The sequence below is a fragment of the Brachyistius frenatus genome, unplaced genomic scaffold (assembly GCF_029030835.1).
Source record: "Brachyistius frenatus isolate BFR_SWC_R1_liver_20210118 unplaced genomic scaffold, ASM2903083v1 Contig_51, whole genome shotgun sequence".
NCBI lineage: Eukaryota > Metazoa > Chordata > Actinopteri > Embiotocidae > Brachyistius > Brachyistius frenatus.
This window is the reverse complement of record NW_027210650.1, coordinates 136,111-155,096: the sequence shown is the minus strand read 5'-3', so window position 1 is coordinate 155,096 and position 18,986 is coordinate 136,111. Positions and strand designations below refer to the sequence as shown.

General features: G+C 45.5%; 2 protein-coding genes across 2 annotated transcripts; both read left to right on the top strand.

Annotated features, from left to right (window-relative positions):
• Positions 1–2,113: 2,113 nt before the first annotated feature.
• Positions 2,114–11,887, top strand: LOC138624456 (mitogen-activated protein kinase kinase kinase 14). The gene is made up of 15 exons (XM_069704685.1): positions 2,114–2,203; positions 3,236–3,486; positions 3,793–3,868; positions 4,325–5,045; positions 5,330–5,464; positions 5,554–5,683; positions 5,775–5,903; positions 6,698–6,802; positions 7,645–7,808; positions 7,898–8,048; positions 8,298–8,832; positions 9,289–9,466; positions 9,555–9,675; positions 9,775–9,875; positions 9,956–11,887. Exons 2-15 carry the CDS (start codon positions 3,240–3,242, stop codon positions 10,118–10,120), a joined length of 2,958 nt encoding a protein of 985 aa, XP_069560786.1. The 5' UTR covers positions 2,114–2,203; positions 3,236–3,239; the 3' UTR covers positions 10,121–11,887.
• Positions 11,888–12,691: 804 nt separating this feature from the next.
• On the top strand, positions 12,692–18,620 carry arf2b (ADP-ribosylation factor 2b). Its single transcript, XM_069704479.1, is given in 7 exon segments — positions 12,692–12,844; positions 12,847–12,893; positions 13,719–13,876; positions 14,491–14,601; positions 15,952–16,076; positions 16,447–16,908; positions 16,948–18,620. Coding segments are annotated over 6 exon segments (741 nt in total). The 5' UTR covers positions 12,692–12,706; the 3' UTR covers positions 16,609–16,908; positions 16,948–18,620.
• The last annotated feature ends 366 nt before the right edge of the window (positions 18,621–18,986 follow it).

The following is an 18,986-nucleotide window of genomic DNA, read 5'->3' as shown; positions in this document are numbered from 1 at the left end:
TACATGCAATTCCTCAAATCTACACTAGCTGATGTCTGCAGTAATAATTCAGCAAATTATTGAACTTGTATTTAACCAGCATTGTTAGCTTTATATAAAAGTGCATCTTATTTTGATATTATTTGACATTATTATTATTATTGACATTCATTTAAGTTAAAAAACTCAAGTTTAAAATAAAGTTGTGGAAATGCACAAACGGTGTATTTACACGTCTAAAAATAGAAATATGACAACAGTATCATCACTCATGTCATAACGCAAGTTGATTTTGTCCTTAAAAAAAAAAGGGACATTTTTGCCAACACAGAAGCCACGCCCCCTAAAACTAAGCTAAGCTAACCATCAAAAAACTTAATCAGACTCAAAGAAGAATTCCTTTTAAACAGAGTCAGAATAGAAGAAGAATTGAAACACATGTTGGTTTAATTGTTTGATTTGCAGCTCTAACTCGCCCTCGTCAGCACTGATTGATTAAATCCATCAGTTTCCAGAAGTGTTGGAGGGCCGAAGAAGCTGAAACGACCTCGCTGAAGCTTTTCACTTCTATGTTTAGCAGAGAGGACCGAAGTGACAAAAAGCCTTTGACGTGAGAGCAAACTTTCTGCGCCGCCTCACGATTGGTCGGCCGTTGATCCCATTCAGATGTTGCCAGGGAGAGGGACCCTCCACCCAAATCACACGCATAGCACACATACACACACATTACACACTCTCCCTCCCTCTGCTGGTATTCTGTTAAATCCCACAGGAATGTTTAGAGTCCAGTTGTCGCTGCAGAAGAAGCTGAGCGGGAGGATTTGAGCCCGTCACCTCATTTCAAAAACAAAAACAAAAAAGTTAGCAGATGTCGCGAGCTGATTTTTTTCTATTTTTATAAATCTACAACACTATATATATATATATTTATCAACTAAATTCGGTGTTGGAAGACGACTTCCTCGCTCATATTAGGCACATATTCACTCGGTTTAGTTTTTAATTATCGAAACATACAATGTCCAAAATATACACTAAAATAAACAAAAATATCAACTTTTGTTTTTGCTCCCATTTTTCTTGAAGTAATAAATCGAAAACTTGTTTTTTTATGCAAACGGAAGGTTTATTTCTAAAATTTTGTTTACTAATTTGTTAAAATCAACATTATTGAGAACACTTCTGATAAGAAAACTGACTGCACCACACGCCTATCGATCAAACAAGTCACGCCCCCAAACACACCGCTTTTTGAGCCCTAATATCGAATTAATGACGGGATTATTTTCAGAAAACTAATAAGAAGGAGTGACTTTAGCTAACAACACCGAGATAACTGATGGACACATTTTATTCACTTTGGATTTGATGAGACAAGTTGAATGGGAGTCTATGGAGCCAGAGGCTTTTTGGAGCCGACCTCTAGTGGCACTCGCTGGTATTGCAGAAGCTGCGTCCTCTTTTATACAGTCTATGGTTTCAGTGCAAAAAGCCATCATGGATTTCTTTTAGGTAATTCATAACATGAGTGTTTTGTTACCGCTGTCTTCTTATTATATCACAACCAAGTGCAACAAGTGTACTTTTACATGGAAATTTGCACATGTGTGAACAAGGAGAGCAATTGAAGAAATTAAAAACTTTTTTTACAATTTTATATTTTTGCCAGTTCAAAGTAAAAAAAAGTTTTTAAACAATTTTTTTCAAATAAAATTGTGAATTAGATGATCGTTATTAAGTAATTTATACTTTTAAATTAACTAATACAAGTATCTTATTCACTTTAAGACATTAAACTCGATTGTGTTGTATTTATAGGAGAAGTTATGGTTGAAAAAGAAGAAATGGGCCCAAGTAGACAGGCGGTGACTCCAGAAGGAGGTAAAGTAAAAGGGAATAACTTTTCTTCCAGCAACAACAGATGAGAGCCAAAGTTCACTGAGGGCATCGACTGCACCCATCGGAGAGTCTGGAGGCTGCTGAGGGAGGGGTGGAGGTGAGGGGGCGGGGGTGGACGGCGTGGGAGTCCTCATAACTCACTGACAGGGTGGACCAATCAGCAGGGGGTGGGTGGGCGGGTGGGGGGCAGTAAAAGCCGGCAGGTTACACTTGGAAACTAATACACCCGTGAAACAGTGAGGGACGGACGGACAGACGGACGGAGAGAAGACACGTCTCCTGGATCACCGGATTTCACCTGAGACCAGCTCCTCGTACCGCTCAGGTAACCACTGGGTCCACTTTACTTTTCTGGAGTCAGGAGGGAGGTGGTCACACACACACACACACACACACACACACACACACACACACACACACACACACACACACACACACACACACACACACACACACACACACAGAGTATTGGCTGTCAACATGGCGAGCTGTGAGGCAGAGGGACTCTGACAGCTGGAGGCCGGTGGAAGGCATGCAGGTCGCCGCTCAGCGTGCTCCGTCTCCCGCGTGCTATTTATACTCACCGTGCAGGACTCCTGCTGGTGTCTGTTCATTCACGCCCCGCCGACGCAAATGCCACCACATTCAAGTCACCACAGATCACCAATCTGTTGTTCCTGCTACGCCTGATGGACGTTTTGTTTTTTTTGCTGTGTTTTAGAGGTAAGATGAACCCGTTTTTACCTGAACGTGAGATAATAGCAGGGATTATTTGGAGGAAAGAATTGGACCCGGCAGGAATTCCTCCAACTAAAATATGTTCAGATAGTTGAAGGTGTGGTGCATCTCTGCATTTTAAACCACTGAGTTACTAGAACTCAAAAGAATTAAGGCAAACTGGTGACTTTAAAAGTTTTAAGTTGATGAACTTAAAAGTCAGCAGTTGTCAGAACTTAAATATTTTGATTCCATTCTGCATGTACGCTGTGATTACTGTTAAATTAAATGTTTTTATCAGGTGTACTTAAATATTTTCAGTTACTTGGACCTAAAGTTTTCATTCATCTCTTTCTTTAAAAAATAAAGTACACAAACGCTTTCTTTTATGTTAACTCAACTCAACATTTATAATTACACATAAGTGAAAGTTCAGTGAAAATATGAACTATATTGTCTCATGATGTCACACCACATAAATGTCCTTAAAATATTGACAGAACAGACAAAACTGAGTCTCCATTTTACTTTTGGCCTCGAAAATCTGTGACCTTTTAAATCTGACTTTTTAGGTGTTAAATCTGTTGATAAATTATTATGACTGATTAGCGTCCTTTCTTCTGTTCCTCTCCTCCTACAGCGACATGGCCATACCCAGGATGTTCAACTCCAACACGCCGTTCGTCATCGTCACCGGCGGATCCGAGCTCTCGTTTCTGGGCAAAGAGGAGGACGGCCGGGGCTGTGAGGAGGAGGAGGAGGAGGACTCGCTGCTGGTCCAGGCCATCGCCCCCCATCTGAGCCGGGTGCTGCAGCGCGGCACCGCCAAGTATGTGGTCACCGAGGAAGACGAGGAGGATCCCTGCGTCTCCATCGTGGCGCAGGCTGAGAGTAAGACGGGAACCATCTGAAGGCACGATGGAGTTATTCAGGGGACGTTGTTAAAGTCCCGTTTGTTGTTTTTATCAGTTGTTTGTTGTCAGGAGAATCGTTCCTGCAGGTGAACTACAGATGGAAGAGTTCACGAGATCTAAAGGACAATACAGCTTCTTTTATTTCTAGATCAGCACCTGTTTTCATTAATTGAATGCTCTGATCTGATTTTAAGGATAAGAGAAAATGCGATTAAATTCCTTATTTGGGTAATAATACAAGTGGATAAATGTACTAATGTGACCAACTCTTTCTCCGTCCCAGGAGAAGACTTCCAGGAGTTCAGCCCGAGCAGCACTCGGACTCCCTTCTCTCGATCTCAGCTCCTCCACAAACACCGGTGAACACACACCACGAGCAGCACACACTCCCAGCCGGGGGTCCAAATACACTACAGAGCCAGACGGCTGCCGGTGTCGTGTAGTACACACACCTGCCCACTAGAGGGAAGCGTTTCGGCATCACATGCTTTGAGGAAAAGAAACCATGTGGCAAGTTTAGAAAAAAAAAATCCTCCAGAATGCAGTTTGACATTGTTTTGCTGAAATCATCAAGACCTTCCAAAACATGTGTCACGTGCACTAACGCATTCCTATACACTCAGTGCAGGCTTTTTAACTGAGCGCTGATAACCAGCTGGTTGGTCCCTCTCCTCTGTAGCCCAGAGGGCGCCGAGTCCATGATATCCCCCTCAACAAAATCTCCAATTTAGATTTGTCATATGTTTATATATCAAAGCAGGGATTCGTCTTTCTGTACGAGAGAATAAAAGCGACACATTTCCTCTCATTCGCAGATTTCTCCTCAAAGACGCGTCCGTCCCGAGTGACACGGAGGACGAGGACTTCGATGAAGCCGCCAAACTCCCGTTCTTCCACCTCCAGAGGAAGCAGCGCAGGAAAACCAGAAGCAGGCCGAGCCGGGAGGAAGGCGAGGAGCGTCCGATCATCCGAGGCCTGTGGGTGCAGGAGATCGACTGGCTGAAGTCGTCGGACAGAGACGCCGCGTCGGCCGCCGACATCATCCCGCCTCCTCCTCAGTTCACCGACGTGTGCGACGGCGTCGGGAGGTCGGAGGAGGCGTCGCCGTCGGACGACCGGCGCACGTCCACGGACACGGAGGACGGAGGAGGCTCCGACTGTCCCTCCGTCTTCACTCACGAGAGCGAGTCGGACTCGTCTCTCTGCGTCGAGGCCGACCGGCAGGAAGCGCATCGGCGCGGAGTCGAAGCCGGCGCGTCCGACTCGACCTTCGACCTCATGCACGTGTCTGGATTTAACTCCTCCCCCCTTGCAGAGTGGGAGTCCGACTCGGCGGGGCGCGTGCGAAGCCCGCTGGGACTTTCAGACTCGTTCGAGTTCGACGAATCGAGCGACGAAGTTTTCGACGAACTGAGCGGGAAAGTAACGCAAATACCGAAGACGTGCGTTTCAGCCGTCTTCAGAGATTTAATGAAACGGATTCTGAACGACTGGAAGATCACGAAGCCGGCCAACGAAGGACTCCTGTTTCATCACGTAAGACGTTTACGTCCAAACTTGTACGCGTCCACAAAGTTTCTTGTGGTCAAAATATTTTCACTTTTAGCTCCGAATAATTATAAAAATACCAGATCCTACATTTCCCATGATGCAACCCGTAGCTTCCAATGAAAGTAGTGGAGTTAAACGCTACAATTTTTCCAGTTAAAATGTAGTGGAGGTTTAAGTATTTAGTACAATTTGTGTGGATTATTTTATAGATTTTTTTTGTCCACTTGGTTTTCCCCCTCACTTAGTTTTTAATTTTCTGTCTCCTGCAGCGCCTGCAGCCGAGCGGCTCTCGGTACCGGGAGGGAGAAGAGTACCGCGTCCTCCATCACATCCAGAACGGCTCGTACGGCGACGTGTTCTGCGTTCGGGACAAAAGCACCGGCTTCAAATGTGCCGCCAAGAGGGTGAGCCCAGAAACGACAAGTCGTTAAATAACACGCAGACGCAGATTTAAGTGGTTTTTTTTTTTTACGTCGTTGTCGACTCTTCTCAGATTCCTCTGAGTCACTTCAGCAGCGAGGAGGTGAGCACGTGGAGCGCCCTCAACTCCCCTCGAGTCGTGGAGCTCTTCGGGGCCGTGAGGGAGGGGCTGAACATCGTGCTCTTCATGGACCTGAAGCCAGGTAAATCCATTTTTATTTATTTTTTATTAATCGCATACCTGTGCTGTATGAAAATAAAACGGTCTGGGTTGACTTCTCTAAACCTCCCCAGCCTGTCTGGCCCAGCTTCTGAAGGAGATGAGCTGCCTGCCTGAAGATTTGGCCCTGCACTACCTTCACCAGTCACTGGGGGCGCTGGAGCACCTGCACCACAGAAAGGTGCTTCACCTGGATGTCAAAGGTGTGTTCTGGTTTTCAGATGACATGTTGGCTCTGTGCTCCTGCCGGATGTTTCAGGGTCATCATGCTTCCAGCTGTCTTTCACTTAAAGCTGCACTCATCAATGTTTCTCTATTAATAACAAATCTGCGTTTTACTTTGGTAAAAGTACTAAGAGGACACTTTAAAAATAGTCTCACTCACGCATCAATGCCAAAACAGCATTTTATTGTGCTTAAAATACTAATGATTTGTTTGATTACGGATGAATCTGCTGATTATTTTCTCCTTTAATCGGTCAAATGTTTCACAGATTCTTAAAATAATGAGAAATTTCTCACTCAACACTCATTTTGTCCTGTAAATAGTAATAATTAAAATGAACAGGAAAGAAAGACCCAAACTGTCAAATGTTTACATATAAACAACAACATATAATGCATTGAAAATATTATAGTAAAATGTTGTTTAGTTTTTTCTGAATAGTGAACGCTATCTTTTGATCCATTTTAATACACTTTCCCATCAATATATAACATACTTTATGTTATTGATTTTCAAAGCAAGACTTTTACTAGAACTACACAACAGTATTTTAAGTAGTTAAAGTTATTCGGCGTGTTTAGGTGGAGCTCAGCTATGTGAATAAATGTTACTAAACGATCGTAGATCGATCGCTCGGTTTGCCGTCAGCTAAATGTGCCCGGTGATGAGATTTAATCCTCGTCATGTGTCAGCTTCCTGCTTCTCACTCAACTGTTTCATGATGAGCGAACAAGCCGTCTCACCTGATCCCACGTCTTGGTTTTATTGCAGTTGACAATGTGCTGCTGTCTGCAGACTGCAGAGACGCGTTCCTCTGCGACTTCGGTCTCTCAGAGACGCTGGACGACAGCGGGCGGAGCGCCGAGGCGTTCAGGGGTGAGTCCGGGGCCAAGGGGTGAGTCCGGGGTGAGTCCGGGGTGAGTCCGGGCTCAGGGGTGAGTCCGGGGTCAAGGGTGAGTCCGGGGTGAGTCCGGGCTCAGGGGTGAGTCCTGATGAGTCTGCAGTGAAACGGGGGCTCAGTTTGAATTCATTTCACATTTTTTTAAACCAGATAAATAAATAAAAATTGCAAAGAAAAAGTGACAAATCAGAGTTTATTTACCTTTTTTAAAAATCGACAATTAAAATTCCCTTTTTGCGATTACAAGCTATAATTAAAACAGTTTATTTGTCTGTGATCATTTGAATTATATTACTTGTTTTTATGTTAACAAAGTTCAGGGGAACACAAACAGAAAGTCCTGAAGTCATTTTGACACCAGATGTTCCTTCACCTCTGGAAACTGTGACGTCTTGGTGTCCCATTGAGAAGTTATTTTGACTCCAAAACTAAAAACCCTGTTTACAAAATAGTTGGGACGCTTTGTAAAATGTAAATAAAAACAGAATGCAATGATTTGCAAATCATGTCAACACATTTAATACAAAAAGACCAAAGACAACACATCAAGTGTTGAAATGGAGAGCTTCTTTCTTTCTTTCTTTCTTTCTTTCTTTCTTTCTTTCTTTCTTTCTTTCTTTCTTTCTTTCTTTCTTTCTTTCTTTCTTTCTTTCTTTCTTTCTTTCTTTCTCATATATTCATGTGCTGTTCTAAGTAAACAAACACAAGTCATGGCAACGGGAGCACGATCACGTGCAGAATTATTCAGCAGGACGAACGACTGGTTAAGAAAAGAGATGGAGGTTTAATTATTGAACTGAGCCATTTGTGTTTGTAGGAGCCGCCCTCCCCGGCACGGAGACCCACATGGCCCCCGAGGTGGCCCGAGGAGATCGGCTTTGTGCCAAGGCGGACGTGTGGAGCAGCTGCTGCATGCTGCTGCACATGCTGAATGGATGGCAGCCGTGGATCCGTTACTACTCCCATCCGCTGTGTCTGCAGGTGCGAGTCTCCTCCTCACAGGTTGGGACGGGACGGGACCGGACGACTCGGAGGTATTCTAACTCCGTATCTGATCGTCTGTTGTTCAGATTGTGAAAGAGCCTCCGCCTCTGTGGGAGGTGCCGTCCAACTGCAACAACTTCACGGCCAAAGTGTTCAGAGCCGGACTCCAGAAGGACTCCGACAGACGAGCGTCGGCCAAGGAGCTCCGGAGGAAAACCACGCAGGCCCTCAGAGCAGGTCGACGCAACACGAGTGGAAAACAATCATAATAATAACAAACAAAGTCACTTTTTTTTTTAGCGTCATCCTCACAGCAGATGAAGAAACTATAAGATGCAGAGGATCAGTAAGAATTTATATTGGGCCGGCTACCATAACCAAGAAATTAGTTTTAGAGGTGGGACAGATACAAAAAGTTCTGTTTGACCCAGTTACAGGTACCGCGAGTATATTATGACATTTCTATCTTCATCATCTTCTCCCCAGTCGGAGGTCTGAGTCCTCGGTCCGTCCAAACCGCCTGTGAGAAGCTGTGTCCCGGTCGGGTCCAGGATGAAGACGTCCCCTCCTCTTCGTCCCCCGAGACCCCGAACGAACCCACGATGCACTGGGTGAGCCCCTGGAGGACCACGGCGATGGACGAGGACGACCGGGCGGGTGCCGACTCGGACCGGGGCTTCGAAGTGGAGACGGAGTCCTCAACCAGGAAACGGGACTCTGAGCCAAAGTCTCTGCGGGACGATTACGTCACAGACGAAAAGGACTGGGAGTCGGACTCAGAGGTGGACATCTACATGGGGGAGGACGAGTACATCCGGGAGAAGTGGCTGAAGACTGACAGGGACTACGAGGGGGACTGGGAGGAGGAGGAGGAGGAAAGAGAAGGAGGAAGAGTGGGACTCCTCCGTGTGCTCAGAGTACCTTCGTGCTCTCAAAGGTCTTTTCCCGTTGCTGCAAAAAGGCCAACTGGCCGACGAGCCTTCGTGGGGATCAGAGGCCGAGCTGGAGTACCTGCGAGACGGTGAGTCACAACAACTCTTCATCGCCGAGGCGACACTTCACCGATTCACTGACTGGATACGAGACAGAAATCCTTCAGTGCGTTTTATTAAGATGCTTTGTTATTATTAGGATTAAGATGTGTCTCAAATGTTTGAGATTTTTACTCTGTCACTTTTTTTTAAAGGATTTTTTTTTTTACATATTAAGACGTCTTGATAAAATATTCACGCCCACATTAACTTCTTAAGGGAAATAAAAAATTGTTGTAATGTTCATAGCAGTTTCATTATTTCCCTCCTTTTGGATGGGAGGCAAAATACCTTCCAGTTGATCTGGATGGATGAAAGCCTTCACAGACAATCAATCAATCAATCAATCAATCAAACAAACAATCAATCAATCAATCAATCAATCAAACACTATTGTGAGTTGCATCGATGCTCCAGAGGTTTCACCACGTTATGAACTAATACAGTGATGGAAAACCAAGCGTGTCGTTTGTCTCCAGCAGAAACTCTTCATGTGTTTTTGTGTTTTCCCTCCCAGACGTAGTTCTGGGCGCCACCGTCCGGACCCCGTCCCCCGAACCTCGGGATGACCCCCCGTCCTGCTTCAGCTGCTCGGACGCGTCGCAGCTCGACGCCTCGGAGAAGGTGCGACGCAGACAGATAAAGACGTGCGTTTGTTCTGTTCATTGAAAATGACTCCTACAGAAGATCTGTTTTTCTCTCCGTGTTTCAGGACTCCGATCATTCGTCCGACGACCTCAGCTCCGGCGTCTTCTCCTCCTGCAACAGTGAGACGGATGGACGCCTGGAGTGGTCGGCGTCGGCCAATCAGACGTCCTCACGCTGCTTTGAGGGTAAAAACAAAACAAAAATAACCCGTCAGAAAACGTCTCTTATCTCTGGTGTGATGATATTTTTTTTTTTTTTTCTTTTGACACTCGTGCTTTTTACAGGCGTCGACATCTGGATCGAGAACGTCCAGGGCGAGTGTCTGAGGATCCGTGAACGCCGGCGGGTCAAAGTGGGCCACGTCGCCATAGGAATCAGCGACCAGGTACGAAACACGTCCAACCCGTTTTCAACGTTCGGGACGGTTTCTCGGGTGGGTTTCATCGTCCGCCGTCTGTCTCTCAGGTCTCGGGGAAAGCTTTTACTCTGGAGACCCTGGACAGGAAGACGGTGTCCTTCGAGCAGGAGATCAGGGAGTCGGGTCTGTGGCTGCGCTGCGTCCCGGCTCCCGACAGGTGTCAGCGCTGGAGGTGGAGGGTCCGAGACGGCAAGCTGGAGCTGCGAGAATGATGGCTTTTTTTTTCTGTTCTGTTTTTTTTATTGTTGTTTTTGCCCTAATTTTGTTGTTGTTGTCGGGGAAAAAAGGGAAAAGCCGCTAAGTTCAGAGGCTGAAGTTCATACACACTCAGCGGCCACTTTATTAGGAACCGCATGCTCAGAAACAGACTTCCTCTGAAACAGCCTGCGTTCTGAGTCCTGAAGCTTTGTGAGCTGCTGCATCGTCCTGCTGGAAAAGAGCCTTTAGAAGATGACGGACGGAGGTGGTCAGCATCGATGCTCGGAGACGCTGTGGTCCAACTTCATGAGTGTGGAGTCATATTCACGGTCTCTTCATTAAAGAGGGACTTTGAGGAAGCTCTGGGACGCCTTCGCGCTTCTGAAACAGGAAGTCCATCAGCGTCGTGTCCGATCTTGCAGCTGCAGCGACTCGCGTTATCGTCCACTCCTCTGTTTACGCCAAACAAACCTCTAATTCCATCACGTGTGCATGAAAACTGTTGATTAAATGTGTGTGTTTGAGGTGAAGAGGCTTATTGTTTATCCTGTAGGAATAATCAGACGGAGATCAAGGGAATTCGTTTGTAATGACACCTAATGTGACTGAGAGTGAGTCGGGGGAGGGGTTAATCTGGGGGGCCGGATTAAACTCGGTCCCGTGGTTGTTGGTATTAAGGGGCCCGAAGTGTCCCAGGAAAACATTCCCCACACTAACATGGCAGCAGCAGCCTGGACTGTTGACACAAGGCAGGTCTGGCAAGGCGAGTGCTGATTCTGATCTGTCGACTCGGCAGAAACGGAGATCCATGCAGTCTGTCCGGTTTTAGCGAGCCTGTGGCTGCTTGCTGCCTCAGATTCAGGAAGTGAAAACCCAACGAGTTTGTAGTCCGTCTGCCTCTAGTTCTTCGGTCTGAGCTGCTTTTCTGCTCAGAGCGGTCGTCTGAGTTATTATATCCTTCCTGTGAGCTCCCACAGGTCAAACTGTTACTGTAAGTGTGCCGGAGTACAAACTGAATGTAAAAGGTTTCGTTATGTAAATGATTATTTGTTGAGATTATTTTCCTTCATCAGTTAGTCAAAAAAAAAGAAAGAAGTGTTTTCCTTACATGCACCATTAACAAGGAAAAGACATCCAGTTCGCAGCACCTCTCTGAACCAGTCAGGAACCAAACAGGAACCAGTCAGGAACCATAAAAAAAATCAGGAACCAGTCAGGAACCAGACAGGAACTAGAAAATCTCGCCACCTCGTGTATTTCAGGGTTTTTTTTCTACAAAAATCCTGCAGACCTTAATACTTGAACGTTACTGACATTTTATATCTTAATAAAAAAAAATGGCCTCTGAGGCAAAGCAGTTGCTCTCCTTCTGCTTCTTTTTCCCACTCATCATCATCATCTTCATTTTTTTCATCAGTCCCTCACGGCAGCAGCAGTGAGTGACACGTCCTATTAAACCAACAGCAGGACTACAGACCTGCAGCACACTGATAAAGACAGACAGGCCTGAAAGAAAAATCATGTGACTGTTCCTCACGTGAATCAATGTTTCACATGTGACCGTACGCCGGGTTTCATACGTGAAATTATTGTGAATTGATTTGAGTTTCTTGTGGTCATTTTGTGTCTCTGTGGTGGCTTTAGTAACTTAGGTTATTTTGCATATCTTTGAGTTTCTTTGCATTCATTTTTTTCAACACATGTAGGCTGTTTTATATCCTTCTTTTGCAATTTTGTTTGTCTTTGTGCTCTTTTTGTGTCTCTGTGGTTCTTTGGATCACTTCATGATCATGTGTTTTTTTTATTATGTGTCTTTGTAGTTATTTTTTGACCTTTTGTGGTTGTGATTGTTTGTCTCATGGTCATTTTGTGACTAATGATATCTGTGTCACGTCATGGTCTTGTTTTGACTCTGTGGTTGTTTTCTATCCACTATTTGTGTCTCTGTAAACATGATGCCTCTATGAGTTTTTGTTTTAAGTCTCTTTTTATTTATTCAGTATCTCTGTGGTTATTTTGTGCATTTTATCGAGGCTCTGTGACTTTCAGAGAACAAATATTAACTCTTTAAATAAAGGTGTTTTCCTGCAGGGGCCTCCTGACCTGGGGCCCGGGCCCAGCTGTGATAGGCCTGAGCAGGGACCTTTGTGACGGCCTGGGTGGGTCGCTGCCGCTCATATAGAGACGTGAGGCGGTATCAGCAGAGGAAACCCAGCCAGAGTCCAGTCATCCCGCCGTGTTGTCCACATCTCCGAGGGCCTGAAACTTGAATAAAATTGTGTGCGGCTCACTTCCTCGACATTTTGTACCCTGTGCAACGCCGGGATCTGCGGACGCTGATTGGACCGCGGCGGAGCGGAGGCGGGCCTTCGCCGCCGCCACGTCGCGCTGTGATTGGCTCCGGGTTGATAGTGGGACGCGCCCGCGCGCCGGTGTCTCCCTGGTTGCGCAAGACGCCATTTTGGAGTGACAGTGAAAGATAACGGAAAGATCGAGAAGCTGTCTTTCTAGAGGTACCGACCCGCTCCGACTCGGCTCCGTTTGTCCCGGAATGTCACACTGTGCGCGGCGGTTGTCGCTCCGTGCGAAGCGCCCGGTTTATGTCGGCGTTTGACATGACGTCACGGTGTTCTTGTCCGGACTGTGACGCGGCATTTAGCTCCGCGGCGGCTAGCTCGCTCCGCGGCGGCTCCGGTGGAGGGACAGGTCGGGCAGGAGCGAGCTGTCACCGCGGGGCTCTCTCAGCCGGACTCTCCCCTTCCGTTTCGCCGACCGTCTTCACAACACGTCGGTGTTCGACACGTTAATAATGTATCGCCGTGTTTTTTTGTTGTTTTTTTGTTGTTGTTTTTTTGTCAACTTTAAAAATTGACGTCTTCGTGAACGGTGCTAGCTAACGTGAGCTAGTGAAGCTAACTAGCTTAGCCGCAGCATCCGCCCTTCAGCGGAGCTAACAGCTAACAGCGAGCTTCCGGTCACCGACCCGGTCACTCCGTGTTTCCTCTCTTTAACTTCGAGTCGGCTGGACGGTCGGCCTCTTCCCTTTGTTTTCTTGTTTTCGCGGAGGTCGAGGTGTTGTTGGCGTCTCGTGACGGATCCTCGTCCAGAACAGGATCCGACCAGCTGGGCAGCAGCGGCGGCAGCAGGCCGCTCGGCTCGGCGGGTCCATCCGGGTTAGCTGCCCTCTGCGTGTACACACTTAAATCGAGTTGATATATATATATATTTATATTTATATATATATATATATATATAAATAAATATACACACTGAGATTGTCGTGTAAAAGTTGGTGCCGGAAGCTCATGGTGGATGTGGACGTGTTTTTTGGGGACGCCGGCGGGTCAACGTGGAGCCACAAACCGAGAAACGTTGAACATTAGCTTCAGTGAACATCCCTCCTGTGTGCTCCATGTTCCGCTGTCATCCACCTGTTCTCACCATTTAGTCAACAGTTAATGACATAATTCATTTCTGTTGTTGTATTCTTGATGATCCACTTCCTCCTCCTTCTCCTCCCCTCTCCTCCCCCCTTCTTGGCGTATAACTCCACTGAAACTAAAAACGTAAGTGACTCTTCCTAACCCCGTTTCCTCTCTCTGCTCCTGACAGCTTCGTCACCATGGGGAATGTATTCACAAACTTATTCAAGGGCCTGTTCGGCAAAAAAGAGATGAGGATTCTCATGGTCGGGCTCGATGCTGCTGGAAAAACAACCATCCTTTATAAACTGAAGCTCGGAGAGATAGTCACCACCATTCCCACCATTGGTATGGATTCAGATCAAACTTCCTGACATCACAGGTGTATTTATTTTAGGACGTGTCGGGGTGCCCATTTTAAATGTTTCAATGTTATTTGATACAGATATTTTTTATGGTACAGAAACCCAAACTTTACTTTTTGTAAAGCCCTGACTGTTGTTTTAATGTTCTTTAAAGCTCCTTTTCTTTGATTTGACAAAATCATTAAATGTCAAATGTTTTCCATACACGAAAAACTGTGCCTGATTATAATACTGTATAAAAATGTTGATTTAAATCAGGAACTGTGGCCTCAGAAAATAAGTACATTGGTTTAGGAATCAAACAAAACATTTGAGGGCACCTTTTAGTCCTTGATGTACTTGTTATCGACCACATTTTTGTTGTCTGAAACACAACGAACGAGAGCTTCAATTCAACTTGAATTCAGCTTCATTTTTAAATTATAAAACCATTTGCCGGCACAGATTGTTGGATATTAAAGCTTTTTACTAAATGTGCAGCAGGTTGAGTCTCAAACACCCAAAACTTGAATTGCACACAGCTCTTTTTTTGTTTTTTACTTTATATTTTTCTGTGCCGGTCGGTGACTCATCCGCTCTTCTCCTCCACCTCTCCAGGTTTTAACGTTGAAACTGTAGAATACAAGAACATCAGCTTCACAGTGTGGGACGTGGGCGGTCAGGACAAAATCCGGCCGCTGTGGCGCCACTACTTCCAGAACACTCAAGGTGAGGGGAGACTTTTTTATCTCTGCTGGCACTCGCTGGTGTCGGTGAACATTGCCGCCCATAGGTGGCCTCCTCGGTGCATAAAAGATGATCTTAAAGCGAAGCGAACCAATGACTCATGCGCCATTGTTCAATCCTCAAAGGGCTTATTGTGTGGCATCCTCTACTACTATTTCCTTGACATGTAAATCATCACAAAATGTAAAGGCTGATGTTCTTCCACGTGTCGTGTTGAGCTGCTGGCAGTTTTGAAAACTGAGCTTGTGTGGTTTTTTTTGTTTTTTTTTACTTGTCTGCAGAAACATTTTGTGATTTCAGTGAAGTTTTTATTCGTGGGTTCGAGCTGCTCCTCTGCATGCATCGGGCCAACATCGCCGTCCACATACTGAGCGCCCGAGTGTGAAATTGAATGTATGAATTCTTGCGGTAGTGATAAACGATACAGCCGCATCTTATCGTCACGGGAACTGAGAGGATTCCTCAAACATCATGTTTCTACCTCCAGAATATATCAGTATATCAGTATTTTCCTCGGCGTGTAGAGAAGTCGCTGCTCAGTCAAACATTTTCTTATTTATCGATAAGTGAAGTTGACAGAAACATTTTTACGTTTTCGGTCACTTTTCGAGCCTAAATGTGAAATATTTGCTGCATTTTCTTTGTCGTGTATGAACAGTAAACTGAAGACATCAGTGAGAAATCGTTTCATTTGTGGTGGGTTTTCTTTTAATCCTCATCATTTAACTGATGCTGCTGCAGAAATATCCTCGTTTGCCCGTTCAGTGGAGCTGCAGGGAGGATGAACCGTTTGCAAACATCCTGTGGTGTCTTCAGGTCTCATCAGGACCGTAATCACACCTGCTCAAATATTAACACGAAGCAGAAAACGCAAGATTTCAAAGCAGGTTTTCATCCATCAACAACTTTTAAAACTTGAAAGTGTTGAAATGCAGCTTTTTACATAATTAATTTTGAGTCCCAAAATGACTTGGCAACATTAAGTAATAAATTCTTCTGCACTTGAATTCATGAGTTTGCTGTTAGTCAGCCTTTTAGTTTGGAAAATGTTCACACTCAACAGCCCTGCAGCTGCCAAGTAACACATTTTATTTTAGACTTCCTGTCTTCTCCACTTGAATGCAGTGAGTGATATTAGACTCTTTTTTCTTTTTTAGAGACATTTAGCTGTTTTGAGGTTATAAACTGAGATTATTAAATGCAGGATTAAATTTTACTGGAAGAAAATCAGAGCTTTAAACCGGGGAGAGAAGAACAAGATGTGAAATTAGATAACCGACAACACGCCGCTGCGGTCGCGGTGTCCTGACTGGTCCGAACGGTGTTTTTCAGGGCTCATCTTTGTGGTGGACAGCAACGACAGGGAGCGAGTGAACGAGGCGAGGGAGGAGTTGTCCAGAATGCTCGCCGAGGACGAACTCAGAGACGCCGTGCTGCTCGTTTTTGCAAATAAACAGGTGAGGTCACTTTTCTGCTTCCTGGAAGCGTCTCGAAATGTAATTTAAACTTTTAAAAAAAAGTGAGATTCAGGATATTTCTGGTCTGAAACTGGGACGCGCACTCGATACGGGAAGAGGTTTCTGCGTTTGTAACCTGTCAAACTTCAAAAGGTTATTCGTACATCAGAGCTTTACGTCAGAGTCGAGTAAATATAAACTTTCTGTAATCTGCTCCTGAGAACGTGAAACGTCTTCGCAGATGAAACCGGAGTGATCGATCGGGAGAATAAAGATGAGAGTTCAGCCGGAGTTCGTTGTGAGATATAAATAGACAGTCGCTAAATTTAAAAATGACACTCTTGCCTTTTCTTCTTCCTCCTCCTCCCAGGATCTCCCCAACGCCATGAACGCTGCCGAGATCACAGACAAGCTGGGGCTGCACGCCCTGCGCCAGCGCAGCTGGTACATCCAGGCCACCTGCGCCACCAGCGGGGACGGCCTGTACGAGGGCCTGGACTGGCTCTCCAACCAGCTCAAGAACCAGAAATGATCCATTCCACCAGTTTTTTGATTTTTTTTTTTTTGTTTGTTGTTTATTTTCTCTGTTTCAACACAGCGGCAGCACCGGATCCAAGCCCCCCCCACCCCCATCCTCCTCTTCCTCCTCCTCATCCCCTCCCATCTCACCCCGATCTGCCCCGACTCTTTCTTTCAAGAACTTCCTCCATTCCCTCCTCCCGCTCTCTGCCCTCCTCCTCCACCCTCGTCAGTGCTCTCGGGGCTGTAGCCTGTGCTGCTTGTGTGTGTGTTGGGCGTGTGTGTGTGTGTGTGTGTGTGTGTGTGTGTGTGTGTGTGTGTGTGTGTGTGTGTGTGTGTGTGTGTGTGTCAGCGAGTGTGTGTGTGTGTGTGTGTGTGTGGGTGGGTGTGAAGGCGTCTCTGCGTATGCTGGCTGGGATTGGGCGTGACCCTGGCGTGCCTTTTACACACCTCCTGTGGAATCAGCAGTCTGGTTTATCAAGCCCCCTCTCTCCATCCACCAAACTCAGCCTCCAAACCCACTCGGCATCCCCCCGCCTCCCCATCACCCCTCCACTCTCAGTCTTGCACGGCCCCCCCACCCTTCTCCCTCCCCCACCCTTACTCTCCAGAGGAAGCATGGTTTTCATAGGGCAAAGAAAGAGCAAGGGTGCAAGCTCTCGTTCCTCCTCCCCCCCACTCCCCCGTAGCGTATATCTATGTTAACTAGAACCGTTCAACCTGCGTAGACTGAATGCTAGATGTTCATTTTACCCCCCACCCTCCCTTTTTTTTAATTTTTTTTTTTTTAATTTAGAAAAACCTCCAGACCCACCTGTAAGAGATTCAGTAAATTGCATCTTAACCTGTATCAGGTTGAAGCAAATGAAAAAACAGAAAAAGTTGTAAAAAAGAAAAAGAAAAAAAAAAAGGAAAACACGCCCATCCTCGATCGTTCTGGTGTCATTTGAAAATCATGCTGTTTGTTTTATTATTATTATATTGGAGTATAACAGGTTATTCTTAGCAATGGTTCTCCAGTGAACACTACCTTTTCTCTCCCTCACCCCACCCCCCTCCCCACCACGAAGCGAGACCGTGAAGCACAAGGCAAAACCAAACAATCTCCCAAAAACTTAAATTCGACTTTAAAAATAAAAAAGAGAATCTGCAGATGTATGCAACTCTTTTGTCTCTTCAGATCTTTTTTTTTTCGGTAGCTGGCGTTTATTTAAAAAAAAAAAAAAAAATTGAAATCTTTTTTTGTTTTTTTGAGAGGTGACCTTCGGTGTAACGAATCATCCTGACAGTTCCTACTTCATGTCAAGATACAAAAAGGTGTTGGACGAACCGGTTACCTGAGACAGGTGTCCCGATACATTCACAAGCTTCACATGTTTATTCCTTTACCAGATGTTACATGTGTTGTTCTTTTTCCTTTTTTTTTTCCTGTGACTAGTTTTAGGATTTCTATTTGTATAATGACTGCAGAACCAAATGCATTTGAGCAGTATGACAAATCCTGTACGTGGAAGTAGTGACGAGTAACGTCCGAGGGCCTCGGCTGATTTTGACGAGTTTTTTTTTTTTCTCTCATACCAACGGTTGGCTAGTTTTACTTTGAAATCCGAAAGCATCCAGCTGTCTAATTCTCCTGGTTGGGATGAAGGATTGGCACCAAAAAACAAAACAAAACAAAACAAAAACTAAATGAAGGCTCTTTAACTGTGAACGGTCCGGACGTGACGAGAGGAGACTCGGAGTCGGGGGCGTCTCGGTGTTTTACAGGCGACGGCTTCTCGTTTTAGCGCCGAAACACGGCACTCCTGTCGGCGGCGAGCTGGAAGGACTCGGCGGTAGACCTGTTGAGGGGAAACGGGGTGCGCGGTTACCTGGTCGTGAGATTCAGCAGGCGTCCTCGGTGTCGAACCACGGGGGGGTTCAGCTGGCACTTCTGTCAAGAATGATTGTAAATCTGTACGTTCCCCTGTAAACTGTTTCTGTGGGGATTTCCTGAACACATTAATAAACATGATTTGATCCAAACAGCCGACGGACTTTTCTTCCATTTAAGAGACTCGGGGGTCCGTCGGGTCCCGGGTCCGTCGGGTCCCGTCTCCGTCCGGCCAACACTGATGTCACAATATCTCCATTATGGTTTTCCAGTCAGGTAGAGCTGAAATTATTTGTTGATTAGTCCATTAAAACCAATAAAGTGACAACATTGGTGCCATTTTACAAGAGGAAACAGTCAAATTATTAGGTACACCCATCAAAATCAAATGCAGTCTATTAAAACAGTCATTTATGAAGATTATCAATCAATCAGACTTTATTTATAGAAACTTTTCATACAAATGGCATGTAACACACACACACACTTAACGCAATACATAAGTTCATTATAACAAA

Coding starts and splice junctions, on each gene's coding strand:
- LOC138624456 (XM_069704685.1), top strand. CDS start 3,240: ATGGCCATACCCAGGATGTTCAACTCCAACACGCCGTTCGTCATCGTC. Junction 5,046..5,329: donor AAGGACTCCTGTTTCATCAC/GTAAGACGTTTA, acceptor TGTCTCCTGCAG/CGCCTGCAGCCGAGCGGCTC. Junction 8,049..8,297: donor CACGCAGGCCCTCAGAGCAG/GTCGACGCAACA, acceptor TCTTCTCCCCAG/TCGGAGGTCTGAGTCCTCGG.